Consider the following 12,064-nt stretch of genomic DNA (forward strand, 5'->3'; position numbering starts at 1 on the left):
CTTACGCTGTCACGATCTTGTCACGCCAATCATATTGGTGACGTAAGTGAGCACAGCCACGAGCAGCGAGTCATTATTACAGGGCATTACATGACAGGTTGCAAATGCAAGGATTCATACAGTACATCTTTCTCAGAAAAAACAAATGAACCTTCTCAATATACAGCAAATCCACTTAGCCTCCGTTTGTCTGTCCCTGCCATAGACCATAAGTTTTTCCAGGTGTAGTTTGCCACAGTCGTATAGTTCCTGAGAGAAAGAAAAAAAAGATCAGAATCACAGCATAGGATTACAGGGCCATACTTACCGTCCTCTATCATAGTTACCCGTCGCAAATCAGTCAATTGTCGCTATCAGAAAATTATGGCATCTACGCACCACTGCCGCTAGCATACATCTCTCCGTCGGGGCTAAATTCGACACAGTGTACGGAACCGTGGTGTCCCTTTAAAACCTCCCTTTCTTCACCGTCCATCGCGTGCACCCGAACCCATTCGTCGCCCGTGTTACCAGTGACAAATCGGTCCTGTAGAATGGGATGTATCGTTGCAGACGAGGGTGAGTAGGGAAGGTTCAAACTGTGTGTCAATCCATTGCTATTGGGAAGAGCAGGGATAAACGCGACAGTTGTACCCGAGGTGACAACTAATCGTCCCGTCTGTGGTGACAATTCCATGGAAGTGATAGGTTTTGGAAAGGTCATAGTATTCGTTAACGTCCTCGTTCGTAGATCCCACCACCTATTCGCGTCTCAGCAATCTCAGCAGTTCGAGTCATGAATACGTACTTGATAAGACCATCCTCTCCCGCAGTCACGCCGGTGTGGTCGCCGACCCAGACCACGCTTTTGACCGTTCCATCATGCGAAAGGGCACCAGGCTCTCCGAGGTAATCCGGGTCCGCATCAGGCCTACCAAGGTCAAACATCCGCACTTTCTTCTCTTGCCCACCCGTGAGCAGATGGGACGATGTCGGAGAGAGGGCTACGCTGCGGACAATGTGATTGTGCGGAAAAGAATGTAGCAGATTTCCTGTATATGTGTCCCAGACTTTGCTGCAACGACAAGATGAGTAAGATAGAATGACAAGGATATCAGACATACATACGCGGTGAAATCAGCACTTCCGGAAGCTGCCCTAGACGCATCGGGGGATAGTTTGGTACTCCAAACAGCACCCTTATGCCCAAGAAAAGTACCGATCCAGTCGCCAGTCCATTCCCTCAACATCGGATTTCCATCTTTGCAGCTCGAAATGAGCAAATACGTGCCGTCGTCTTGAATGGGAGAAAAAGAAAGGTGGGTAACGGGGCGAGTGTGACCAGACGCCACGAGGGGTGTGGCCTTGGCAGGAAGGGACATTAAATCGTACTAAATGAGGTCTGTGGTCGTGATACAAGCGCACCGCGCTGCAGATTGAGAAGGATGCTAAAAACAAAAGGCAAAGGAATGCCTCAAAGACGCTGCTTCATCACGTGCTGATGACCCTCTTCACCACACAGCCGTCATCATGGGCGCCGCCTCGTCCAAAGCTGCAAGAAAATATCCAAAGATGGCTGAGAAACAGTCCTGGGCCGGTGCTAGGACTCCTCGTACTGCAGACACAACTCCTCGACCCAGGGCTAGCCAAGTCAAAAATGAAGGTGCGTCCACTGTCAAGTTGCGTCCTCTCTTCTATAAAGCATGCCTAGATATCGAACGCGATGCCCAAGACCCACATTTTTTGTCTAATTTGAATCGGATGGGTCAAGTACGCGTGGATCATCATATGCAGTCATTCCAGCCGGTCTGTGTCTAAGCCTTCGCTCTCCGTATGCGACTGACATTCTTCGAAGGCTGCATCCAAAAGCAGCGTACTCCGCTCCCGTGCCCGATCCGAGTTGGAAGAAACGTCAAGTACAGGACGCAATGTCTACGCTGCAACACTCAGCTCCATGCTTAATCAACGGAAATCATGCACCACGCGTCTCGACGTCGAAAATCTTGCTCGAAACTACAAAATTGATGTCCAAAAACTGGAAAGTATTTCAAAGTTTGTCAACAGTCCTAGCGTCGACTCTAGTTCCGTCGTGAAAACCGTGGATGAAGACGGTAACGAGAGTCGAAGCATGCTGGTATGTGAATCCAGGTATTCTTCAGATACAGGCTCACCGCTTCTAGGCTGTTTGGATTAAACCGAACATTCGCCAGTGATGGACATTATATTTCCCTGACCATTTTCTCTCGTGAGCTCTGGAAACCTCGAGATAGAAAACATCCATGTATTGTGTCAAGCAGCACAACAAGGGCAATCCTCCTGTTAGATTGCACCAATATAACGCTAATAATGATCCGCTACCAACTCCTCTGTTACCAGTCTAAGAGCTAAAAGTGAGCTAGCTGCTGTCTTTCCACCCTGTAAGCATAGGTGTAACAGCTTCAAAGTCTTTTTGGTCCTATAGTAGAGAAACAAGTTAGAACGAAAGAAAAGAAAAACATCCTTAGGCGTACTTATTACGTCTCGTGCGTTCCATTACTTGGTTTTTCATTCGGGATGACTGTTGGGCGGCGACAGACAACAAGCTTTCTGGTAGCCCAGCGAGGGCGCCGCATTCTACACCAAATGATTCTGCGTAGATTAGCGAAGAATTCAGAGATGTCAAAAAGGCATACAAAGGCGTACCTGGAGCAATTCCATTAGTCAGACGGTACAAGAATGTGATGTCACGAAACCCATTGATGCGAGTTTCAGCTTCGTAGCCCATATGTAAATTATGGATCTGCTTGGGGAACTTCTTCTCCAATCCTAGTGCTATCGAAGGATAGTGCGTGATGAACAGCGTCTTGCACCCAACAGATTGCACCAGATGCTCCAAAACAGCGTCCGCAATCGCCATCTAGGATGGTGTAAGCTACATGTCATGGAAATCTGTCAAAGAGAAAGACTTACCCCATCAAAGGTCGAGGTTCCCCGTCCAAGTTCATCTAGAATTACTAGGCTTCTCTCGGTCGCTGAATGCAGAATTTCACTGGTTTCCGCCATCTCTACCATAAATGTAGACCTTCCTCTCGCAAGGTCGTCAGAAGCTATGCGAACATGTCAACATCGAGTTCTCCCACACAAGAAGTCATGTACCTCCCATCCTTGTAAGCACAGAATCTAATAGGTTGATTTTGACAGACGCGGCAGGAACATAGCTACCGACCTGGGCCATAACGGCAATAAGGGCCACCATACGTACCGAAGAGCTTTTCCTAGTCAAGGATTTAATATGACACATTTCATTTGAGTCGATGGGAAAAAAACCTTACCCTCCCATATTGGGTCCTGTGATAATTTTATTCTTAGGTTCAGAGCCTCCCATGAGGACAGTGTTCGGAACGAACGGATTATCTCGCAAGGCCTCAACCATCGGATGACGTCCGTCAACGATCTCCAGGATGTCTTCATCAGCAAGACATGGCTTCACATACCCTGGGAGTAAAGCTACATGTGCTAAGCTGAGTAGACAATCAGCAATGGCAAGTTTGGTGACCGCGTTTCGTAATATGCCATAGTATTTCTGGCTGATTTCGGCCAGGAACGAGAGATATGCTTTTTGAGCCTCAGCCTGGTTTCGATTAAGTACTCCGGTAATTGAAGGTCAATGTTCCATAACGCACTTTTAAGCTCTCCTGTCCTTGGTTCCGTTCCTCGACTTTGCGTTTTACGGATAAAGGCTGATAACGTTCTAAATACTTCGTTCTTCGGTATAGACATCAATTCCAACCAGAAGATTCCATGGGATAGTGCATGTGACGAACCTTGAAATTTGGATCCAGGCATCAGGAATCGGTCTATGATCGCTTTTCTTTACTTCCACAACAAACTGTACAAGCTTAGGGACATAATAAAGAAAAGAAACGACCGCTCACTTCTTCTCCTGCAATCGTACTCCATTGAAGCGACGGAAACTTCAAGAGTTTCCGAACTATTAAAATGAGTAAAGGTCATATACCAACCCTCCAACACTCACTCGCTTTCAATTCGTCTTCCAGTTCCGCTTCTACTTGCAATATTGCCTACATTGATACTCATCACATCAGTGTCTCATCTAAGACATCAAAGAAAACGAACGAGGTCACGATCCAAGACATCAGGAAATCGCTCGGGGTCAATCCACATAGTAGCCTTCTTGCCCTCCGCCGCCTCGTTGAGATTTACTATGCTCAACATATCTGCGGCAGGACCTTTTACATGTTGAAGCGAAAATATGATATCGTTCAGAAGCATGGAATTAAATCCGACGTCAGATGGGTTCTCTATGACCTCTACAGAGTCAGCGATCTTTTTGAACGCGCGTATAAGGGTTGCCAGTTCTTGAGGAGTACACTAATAAAACAGTGTGAACAGATGGTACATCCAGCTGAAGCACCATTACCTGGCCGTAGTGTATCCTACAGAGGCCCTTGGCGAGATCAGGAAGTCCCTTAAGAACCTGACGGAGGCTGACGAGTTTTTCGGAAGAGCTTGAAAGAATCTCTTCTACTGCATCTATTCGTTGCTGTAGAGCGCTATCAAGGAATTTAGTTCTTCACGCAGAAAAGACTGAGTATCAACATACATCTTATCAACCAAGGGCCTGCCTACCCAGTACCTCAGTAACCGGGCGCCGAATCTCGTCTTCGTACGATCCAAAATCCACATTAGGGAGCCGCGATTTGTGTAATCTGTCTCGTTCCTATATATCTCAAGATTCTGAAGGGTATTGGCAGCCAGCAACATGTGAGCATGCGTTGTGAATTTTGTAAAGAAGTTGGTCTCCAAAAAGGCGTCGGCGAGGCCAAACTTTGACAGGTACTTCATAGAGTGCGCAAGAGCGACCACCACCAACTTGGGCAAGTCGGAGATATCTGCAAGGATTTTTCCTGGTGGAAGAATGAGCGCCTGACAGTAAAAACTATTATCGATGTGTACCAGATCTGACATTATCTGAAACCACGGGTCCTGGTTTCTTCTTGGAGTAGAAGTCGGTAATGTACGAAAATGCATCTGTATACGCCATCAAAGCCTGGAAGTGCTCAATACGAATGCTACCACTGGTCGACGAGACGCTAACATGATAGATTACTTCGCACATTCTCGGTACCATGACGTTGAAACGCACGTCGTGAAGTGAGATAACATCTTCTCCGTTGCTTTCGTCAGTCCACCTTGATGTAACAACAACTCGGCCGGCTTTGTATGTGACAACCTTGTCTAACAAACGATGAGAGAAGTTCATATTCCAGCAAACTTCAGCGGATATTACCTCTAGCTCTAATCGCATGAGGGCATCTACAATGGAGTAGTTGATAGTTTTGAGGGTCCCGATCATCGTATCATAAGAAGTACACATACCTTCAAATGCATCCCATATAACGTCTCCTGTACTCGGACAGATACTGATTAAGCCAATATGCACATCCCCGTCATGGGGGCCACTTTTCTCCTCAACAATACACATAAAAGGTGGAGCAACATATTTGTCGACGTCATCTACAGAATCGAGACCATCCACAAATCTACCCTGTTGTCAGGTTGCGCGTCAATGAGTATATTAAGTACAAGACTCACGTAGTTGCTGTATATAGGCCAGTCAGTTTCCGTTCAAAGGGTGTATTTCGGTTATCGCCGACTTTCTTCAAGGCAGCGGTTTCCGTCTGTTGCACAATCCCAACTCGATAACCCTGCGACAGTAGCCTACCCGGAAACAATTTAGAAAAAATGTCAAAATGGATATAAAGTACAGACTTTTTAAGATGTATGTCCCGCCTGTGAGAGGGAATAGAGGCCACAAGAAAGTTGCGATCCATAAACGACACCATCCCAAGTTCTTTACTCGCGACCTGGCCTGCCGCTCAGCTGAATGCTTACCTTGACAAAGTGTAAATACCGCACCTTCGCATCATCTCCAAAAAACCTGTACTTGTATCCAACCTCAATCATTAACACAGTGCCGGGATTCTCCTTTTTAAGCTGTAGAACCTGGTGTATGGTCGGTAAGCATTAATCATACACCGTCTGTTGATGAATGTGATACTTACTTGCTTTTCCAAAGGTGTATACGGCTGTCCGCATGGTCCGTTCTCTTCGACGGCCTTTGGTGCACTCCTTGTGCGTAAGGGCTTCTTGGCGGAGACCTTCTTAGCATTCTGACCCTTGACTGAAAACATCTTTGTCAATGCCTTGAACCCATCGTCCGACTCGCCTCCCGACAACTCCTCAACCTCTTCATCTTGTTCAGGTTCACGTATGCTAGAGGCCCGTCGACTAAAGTGATGATCATCCGCCAACAGCTTCTTCTTGAATGCTTCGTGGCGTTTCTTCTTTGCGTCAAGTTCGCTTTCAGTCGAGGGTTTTGGAGACGCGGTCTCGGTATTGAGGGGCGAATACTGCCACTCCGACGTCCGAGAGAGGACAGGAGAAGAAGGAGTGGTTATTTTCCTTTTCTTTGGAGGCGGCTCATTATCTGAAATGTCCGCCTCGCCAGTCAAATCGATAGGACTCAACCGATTTTTGCCTCCTTTATTGGGACTCGAACTTGAGACCTGAGAAAAGTACGACGATATTCTAGCTTGAGGGGGACCAGAGTGATTCTTCATGGCGATCGAGAAAGTATTAAAGAAAGAGGTGCGGAAACAGGAAGAGAATAATTCGCAGTCAAAAGAGGCTAAGATTTGAAGGTGCGCGTCTGCGATTTGCCACGTGATATATCGTCACTGTACGTCACGTCACGCTCAAATTCTTTCTCGAGTCCCAGCGGTGTCGTACTCAAGACTATGGGTAGCTTCTGCCGGCCATTGCCCATAAGATTAACAACCAGAATCTTTCCACGTAACTTTAGGAGGCTTCAATCGACAGTGTCAATTATCGATGGCCCTCCGGTCACAGAGACGAACCGTGAGTGGACTGTTTACTTTCCAGCTGTATATTTGTTGAAAAAAAAAAACTTTGTAGGCGCAGAGGCGACGATGAAACGCTTTTGGAAGGATGTGGGCGTCGAGAAACGCGGAGAGTCCTTTGTCGTAACTCTGGATAGGCGTGCACTCAAAACCCCCGCCGGCAATACGCTCCTACTGCCTGAGAATAAAAAATTGGTTGCGGCTCTTGTCGCTACTGAATGGGATAACCAAGACAAACTACTAAAGCCTCATGCCTTGCCAATTGTGAGTCAGCTGTTTGATACCTTGTCAAAGGATTTGAAGGAGTCGCAGACATCTTTGGTCTCTAGAGCGATCGATTCTCTTGGCGAAGATGCTGCCCGGGAAGAGGTCTGCCATGCTTTGCTTGAATATCTTGATACAGATACGATATGGTATGGAATCTGGGCACCAGTTCCTTCAAGGGGTCAGAAGCTGATACATTTTTAGCTTCCACGAAGACTACCCTCCTCCGCTCGTGACGCTCCAGTCGGACCATTGGGATCCCTTGCTGGAATGGGCACGTAATACGTTCAATGTCGAGATCCACAAATTCGAGTCGATACTGTCCAACAAGCAGCCGGAAGCAACGAAGCAGAAATTCATCAAAGAGCTGAAAACGTTCACTTCCTGGGAAATGGCCGGTAGGTATATTTCGATCCTCAACGGCGTCGGGTCTCATGGGAAAAACAGCGATGGAACGAGCCACGTACATAACGAAATCGTTCTTGATTGCTTTGGCGTTGGTTAAGCGGTTTATCACGGTGGAGCAGGCATCAATAGCCGCTCGGGTCGAGGTATCGAGCCAAATCGAACGTTGGGGCGAGGTCGAGGATAGTAGGTGATAGTGCTCTGGGGCGGTTATTCTTACTAACCTTTGGGGGATACTAGGCCATGATGTTGATTTTTACGACGTACGACAACAGCTTGGGAGCGCAGCGTGCCTACTATCCCTAACGTGATTGGGTGCGGCAGAACATCCATACGAATGGTTGAATTTTGCGAGAATCGGCGTAATAGGCTTTGTGGCAGAAATCCAGACTTGCGGTGAGACGAGCATGCCCAACGGCTACACGAGGATTGCGGACTGCATCAACTCGTTCGAGAGTCGAGGCGCATAAAATTACACTTTGCCCCTTCTGAATAACCAATTGCATCCGGACAAACCACGGAATACACAAATTGAAAAAGAAAAAAGATTCGAAGCCTTGTCGAAGACGAGTGATGAGAAGTGATGAGACAAGAATATGAAATGCAGATAGAAGGCCCCGATCCTAACATCAAATGACTAATGTAATGGTTGGTAGGCAATGGTACGTACGCTAATTATTGACAACAAATGCCAGTGGTCCGTTGGTTTATCCGCCGTCGCCAGCATATTGATGAGTAGAATCGGAGGAGTCGGAGCGCTGGAAGGGGAAACGGGATGATCGGCGATCGAATGTGGGGAAATGCAATCCACGTGGAAGCGGATACCTCAGCGGAAGGCCGGGCCTCCCGGAATAATACCCTTCCAAGCCGCATTCATAAAACAGAAAAAAACAAGTGAAAATTCGCGCCCATCCTGCGTTGCACATGGCAATGGCTCGCTCCCCCTTACTCGACTCCTTCGACCCTTTCGCGGTGCACCCCTTCACCAATTCGTCGGTCGTCCTACCTCAAGCACCTATGCCATCCCAATACTATTCCCAGCCAACATCGTCCGTCGCCACCGCCCCCATCCAAATTATGGCGCCTAGTCCCAAGCGGCCCGTTGTACAATCAAAAGCGTCACCTTCGTTGAATCGCCCGGTATTCACTCCATTCCGAGTGGATACGTCTTCTCCGGATCTAGTTCTGAAATCCAAAGTCAGCCCTTCGTCACCCCAAGGCTCGCACAATAAGCAGTCTTCATGATCTCTTATGATATTATTATACCCGTATATCCACGCATGTTGTAAGTTCTATTGTTATTCCGCTTCTCGCAGCCCGAAATTCATTCGCAGCTTGCAGTGTCCTTTACGTTTCGGGATCCCTGTAATTGTGGACTGCCGCCAGCCACCATCATTGATGCCTCTTTACCATTGTAATCAATTGCATTATCACCTATGAACAATTTTCAAACTGACCGCGTGCCCATCGTTCGAAATTATGGAGGTTATAAACGTTGCCAAACGTGTCATCCGAGGGCGTCATGCAGACGAAGCTCTTCATCAAATTGGAGCGGATGCCTCTGCCAAGAGTTTTGGTTCCGTATATCGGGGCATACAAAGGTGGCGGAGACGAGAACGAACCATCTCCGTGGACCTGTAAACTGCGTTCTTGACCCTAGATTTTTCCAAGAGATGAGAGCAGACTTGCCATATGGGAGCGGTCCGAGGCAAAATACTGGAGGTATATCTCACCGGGTACAAGACGGAACAAACTGAAATAAATGATCGATTTAAATGGACGAAGAGTTGGATGCGCCACACTACTACTGACCTCTGAAAATTTTCGGGGAATTGGTCGCTGAAAGTTTGACGGAGGTATTCTAATTTGTATCGGTCAGTTACCGGTATTCTATGGCTGTCATTGGATGATCTTCTAATACCTGCTAAAGGCACAGGTACCGGCAGGCTAGTGTCGAAATCGTATACCCAATTGCAGTTTTCCGTGTCGGAAGGGGGATATATCGAGATGCTCCGCAATAACAGCACTACGTGGTAGTCCCAGCAGACCGGAAAATCTTCATGGGGCGCATCCTTCTGGTTCCGAAGGGCCACCTAGAATAGGTTCTAATGTCAACTGGAAGAACCATGCCGGAGAAGCTGACTGGTACAACACGGTCTTGGAATCATTGGAAATGAAAACGACATATATGTTCCAGTCACCGTTCACTCCTGAATCGGATATGAATTTCTGCGCGAGAAGGTATATGTTCTCTTCACAGTAGCAGCGAGTGTATGGCGAATCGCGAGGCAGCTGGGGCGGCAACATGCAGGCGGAGTTTGAAAACAGCAAAGGGCCTCTGCGGGCCTTTTGCTGCTAGCCAATTGGACTGGCGACGGAATAAATAACAAGGATAGGAGAATTATGGTCGAGACAAGACGTTGAGTTGGCTTGTAGAATATTTTTTTAGGATGAAGGGCAGCAGTGTCGAGTGTCGGTGTTGTTGAATTTGAAACTCAGGCGTGGCCAGGACAGCCAGCGGCGCCTTTCCTCGGTTTGCTCACCACGTCGCACTGGCACTCGAATTTTGCCCTACATCTGACAGGCTGCCACTGAGTGACAGAGCCTCGCTGTATCTTTCTTTCATCTAACCGAAAAACGACATGAGCACCAGTTCATCATCGACCTCAATGAACGGGCATGGCCACCCGAATGGGATAACCTATGGCCAGTCTGCGCCATCGTCAGACTCGTTCGACGACTCGAACCACTCAGCCACAGGATCTGCATATCCAGCGAATGGGTATTCCCAGTTGGTCTGCTCTCCTTCGCGTCCGGGACGTTGTTGATCTTTTTTATCGCTCTCACAGCTCGTACCAAAATCACAATGAAGATATCGTCAATCATCTTTACCATGCTGGTTTCCAGACGGGAGTGAGTTTTCTTTGATGCTGCGAGTCTGGACTCATTCTCTGACCGTGATCTCGCCTGAAGAACTATGCCGACACCATCCTCGTACGTCCTTTTGACTTGTCGTCTTCACGTATTCACTGATCCTTTCATTTCCGCATTTCCGATCTTTCTAGCAAGTACAACAAAATAGTTATCGTTTACATGCTATTATATTGTCGCGGTCACCATTTTTGGCTCACTTGATGTCAACATCACCCCAAGGTGGGGGTCAAAGGGTAATATTTGTACCTCTCGAACAGGAACCAGAGGTTACCCAAGAGGTTCGTAATCATGTCTCCCATGTCAAAGAACGCGTTCTTAATTATTTTTTTTCGCCTGCCAGGGCTTTGCAATAGGTATGACATCTAAACAACATTCGCCGCTATCATCCCTGATCGCCCATTTCTTAGCTCTGGGCTATCTCTACTCTTCTGTTTCGCTAAGTTTGATTAGGCCAGAAAATGCGCGGGCCGTCCTAGCCGCAGGTTGTCTCCTGGGCGGTATGGACGACCTTTGCCAGTTTGCATATGAGACATGCAGACGATCTATAAACGTCCATACCATTGGGTCGTGGCTCGAATTTGTTGATACACTTCCTCCGTCTTCACCCGACGGATCATCAACGCCTGATATTCCACCAGTCACCGTGTTTGGTCACTTTGCCCAACGAATCCGAGATGATGTCTTCCACTTCTTGGTTGTTACACTTCCCGAAGTTCTAGAGGTACAAACGACTCCAGACTCCGTACCGTCTACTCCATCAGGCTCTGGACCCAGTGGACGTGAGGTGTTGTTACAGATATTTTCTCGCGTCCCCTTCGAGATGTTCAAGGCAGCCGTTGAATCACCTACTTTCAATATCGGTACGCTCCCCTGTTCTTTTCTTTCTTTTAGAAATCAAAGTTTAACCATAACTGTACCCCTGCAGGGTCCGACCAAGCCCGTTTCAAATTTGCAAAGGAGGCTATTGAAATGAGGAAACGGGGGATCGCGCGCGGTCCTGGAACTGAGGAAACCGTGGTTCTTGCTTTCGGCGGAGGCAACTTTGGGGGGAGCGCTGTTCATGTGACCAGGAAATTGAAGAAGCGGCCATTATGGAAAGTGAATTCCTAGATTTTCTGTTTTCCTCGATAATGTTTATAGTCACATATCGGCGAGAATTTACTCTCTTGTGAGTAGCAGCTTGCCGGCTGCAGTTTTTCCTGATTTTCTCTCGCAGGCTTTAGAACTCTCATCAACGATCAGGACTGTCAATGACGTCTATAACTATGATTGGAACACTGAGTCTTTTAGAGGTCTGGACGATCCTAGGCAAAACTAGACGACGGGTCGGTGACGCATTGCCAACTTCTTTTCAACATGCGCCTCGGGGCTGGAACATAAGGCTCCAGTGGCTCTGACACCGAGGCTAAGAGACCTATGGTTACCATTTGAAAAAATAACCTTTTAGTGAGACTCATTTCTTTTTCAAATAAGGATTGACGCCGCGTTGGGAGCGTCGGCACCGCAGATGTGCGGCATCGCGAGCAGCACACATCCGCTATACTGGGCTCAACTTGACA

The 12,064-nt window shown here is 47.6% G+C and overlaps 7 protein-coding genes across 7 annotated transcripts; 4 read left to right on the forward strand and 3 right to left on the reverse strand.

Moving 5' to 3' along the window:
- Nucleotides 1–328: 328 nt before the first annotated feature.
- EV420DRAFT_271675 (WD40-repeat-containing domain protein) lies at nt 329–1,647 on the reverse strand. The gene is made up of 3 exons (XM_060481487.1): nt 1,108–1,647; nt 788–1,054; nt 329–740 (listed from the first exon to the last, which is right to left on the reverse strand). Exons 1-3 carry the CDS (start codon nt 1,359–1,361, stop codon nt 371–373), a joined length of 891 nt encoding a protein of 296 aa, XP_060331737.1. The 5' UTR covers nt 1,362–1,647; the 3' UTR covers nt 329–370.
- On the forward strand, nt 1,453–2,290 carry EV420DRAFT_1536448 (uncharacterized protein). The gene is made up of 4 exons (XM_060472878.1): nt 1,453–1,642; nt 1,691–1,785; nt 1,835–2,113; nt 2,160–2,290. Exons 1-4 carry the CDS (start codon nt 1,510–1,512, stop codon nt 2,190–2,192), a joined length of 540 nt encoding a protein of 179 aa, XP_060331738.1. The 5' UTR covers nt 1,453–1,509; the 3' UTR covers nt 2,193–2,290.
- EV420DRAFT_1536450 (muts domain V-domain-containing protein) lies at nt 2,291–6,682 on the reverse strand. Its single transcript, XM_060472879.1, has 19 exons — nt 6,045–6,682; nt 5,899–5,985; nt 5,752–5,846; nt 5,575–5,700; nt 5,359–5,522; nt 5,270–5,295; nt 5,126–5,217; nt 4,936–5,072; nt 4,583–4,886; nt 4,400–4,532; nt 4,096–4,350; nt 3,995–4,040; nt 3,894–3,949; nt 3,783–3,847; nt 3,642–3,723; nt 3,291–3,589; nt 3,115–3,233; nt 2,929–3,065; nt 2,291–2,875 (listed from the first exon to the last, which is right to left on the reverse strand). The coding sequence occupies exons 1-19, from the start codon at nt 6,600–6,602 to the stop codon at nt 2,480–2,482; spliced, it is 3,177 nt and encodes a 1,058-aa protein (XP_060331739.1). The 5' UTR covers nt 6,603–6,682; the 3' UTR covers nt 2,291–2,479.
- A 97-nt stretch (nt 6,683–6,779) lies between these two features.
- EV420DRAFT_1674587 (uncharacterized protein) lies at nt 6,780–8,224 on the forward strand (the record flags this gene model as incomplete). The annotated part of the gene is made up of 6 exons (XM_060479135.1): nt 6,780–6,900; nt 6,958–7,166; nt 7,197–7,315; nt 7,371–7,564; nt 7,614–7,757; nt 7,812–8,224. 6 exons carry the CDS (start codon nt 6,780–6,782, stop codon nt 7,880–7,882), a joined length of 858 nt encoding a protein of 285 aa, XP_060331740.1. The 3' UTR covers nt 7,883–8,224.
- A 277-nt stretch (nt 8,225–8,501) lies between these two features.
- On the forward strand, nt 8,502–8,816 carry EV420DRAFT_1641753 (uncharacterized protein; the record flags this gene model as incomplete). Its single annotated transcript, XM_060477278.1, has 1 exon — nt 8,502–8,816. One exon carries the CDS (start codon nt 8,502–8,504, stop codon nt 8,814–8,816), a length of 315 nt encoding a protein of 104 aa, XP_060331741.1.
- Nucleotides 8,817–8,855: 39 nt separating this feature from the next.
- EV420DRAFT_273026 (N-terminal glutamine amidase-domain-containing protein) lies at nt 8,856–10,035 on the reverse strand. Its single transcript, XM_060481491.1, has 6 exons — nt 9,726–10,035; nt 9,493–9,664; nt 9,384–9,432; nt 9,261–9,324; nt 9,029–9,206; nt 8,856–8,975 (listed from the first exon to the last, which is right to left on the reverse strand). The coding sequence occupies exons 1-6, from the start codon at nt 9,876–9,878 to the stop codon at nt 8,896–8,898; spliced, it is 696 nt and encodes a 231-aa protein (XP_060331742.1). The 5' UTR covers nt 9,879–10,035; the 3' UTR covers nt 8,856–8,895.
- Nucleotides 10,036–10,046: 11 nt separating this feature from the next.
- EV420DRAFT_272711 (uncharacterized protein) lies at nt 10,047–11,931 on the forward strand. The gene is made up of 6 exons (XM_060481490.1): nt 10,047–10,362; nt 10,421–10,484; nt 10,545–10,565; nt 10,637–10,783; nt 10,846–11,365; nt 11,431–11,931. The coding sequence occupies exons 1-6, from the start codon at nt 10,214–10,216 to the stop codon at nt 11,613–11,615; spliced, it is 1,086 nt and encodes a 361-aa protein (XP_060331743.1). The 5' UTR covers nt 10,047–10,213; the 3' UTR covers nt 11,616–11,931.
- Nucleotides 11,932–12,064: the final 133 nt, after the last annotated feature.

The sequence above is a fragment of the Desarmillaria tabescens genome, assembly GCF_030435595.1.
Source record: "Desarmillaria tabescens strain CCBAS 213 chromosome Unknown EV420scaffold_14, whole genome shotgun sequence".
Classification (NCBI taxonomy): Eukaryota; Fungi; Basidiomycota; class Agaricomycetes; order Agaricales; family Physalacriaceae; genus Desarmillaria; species Desarmillaria tabescens.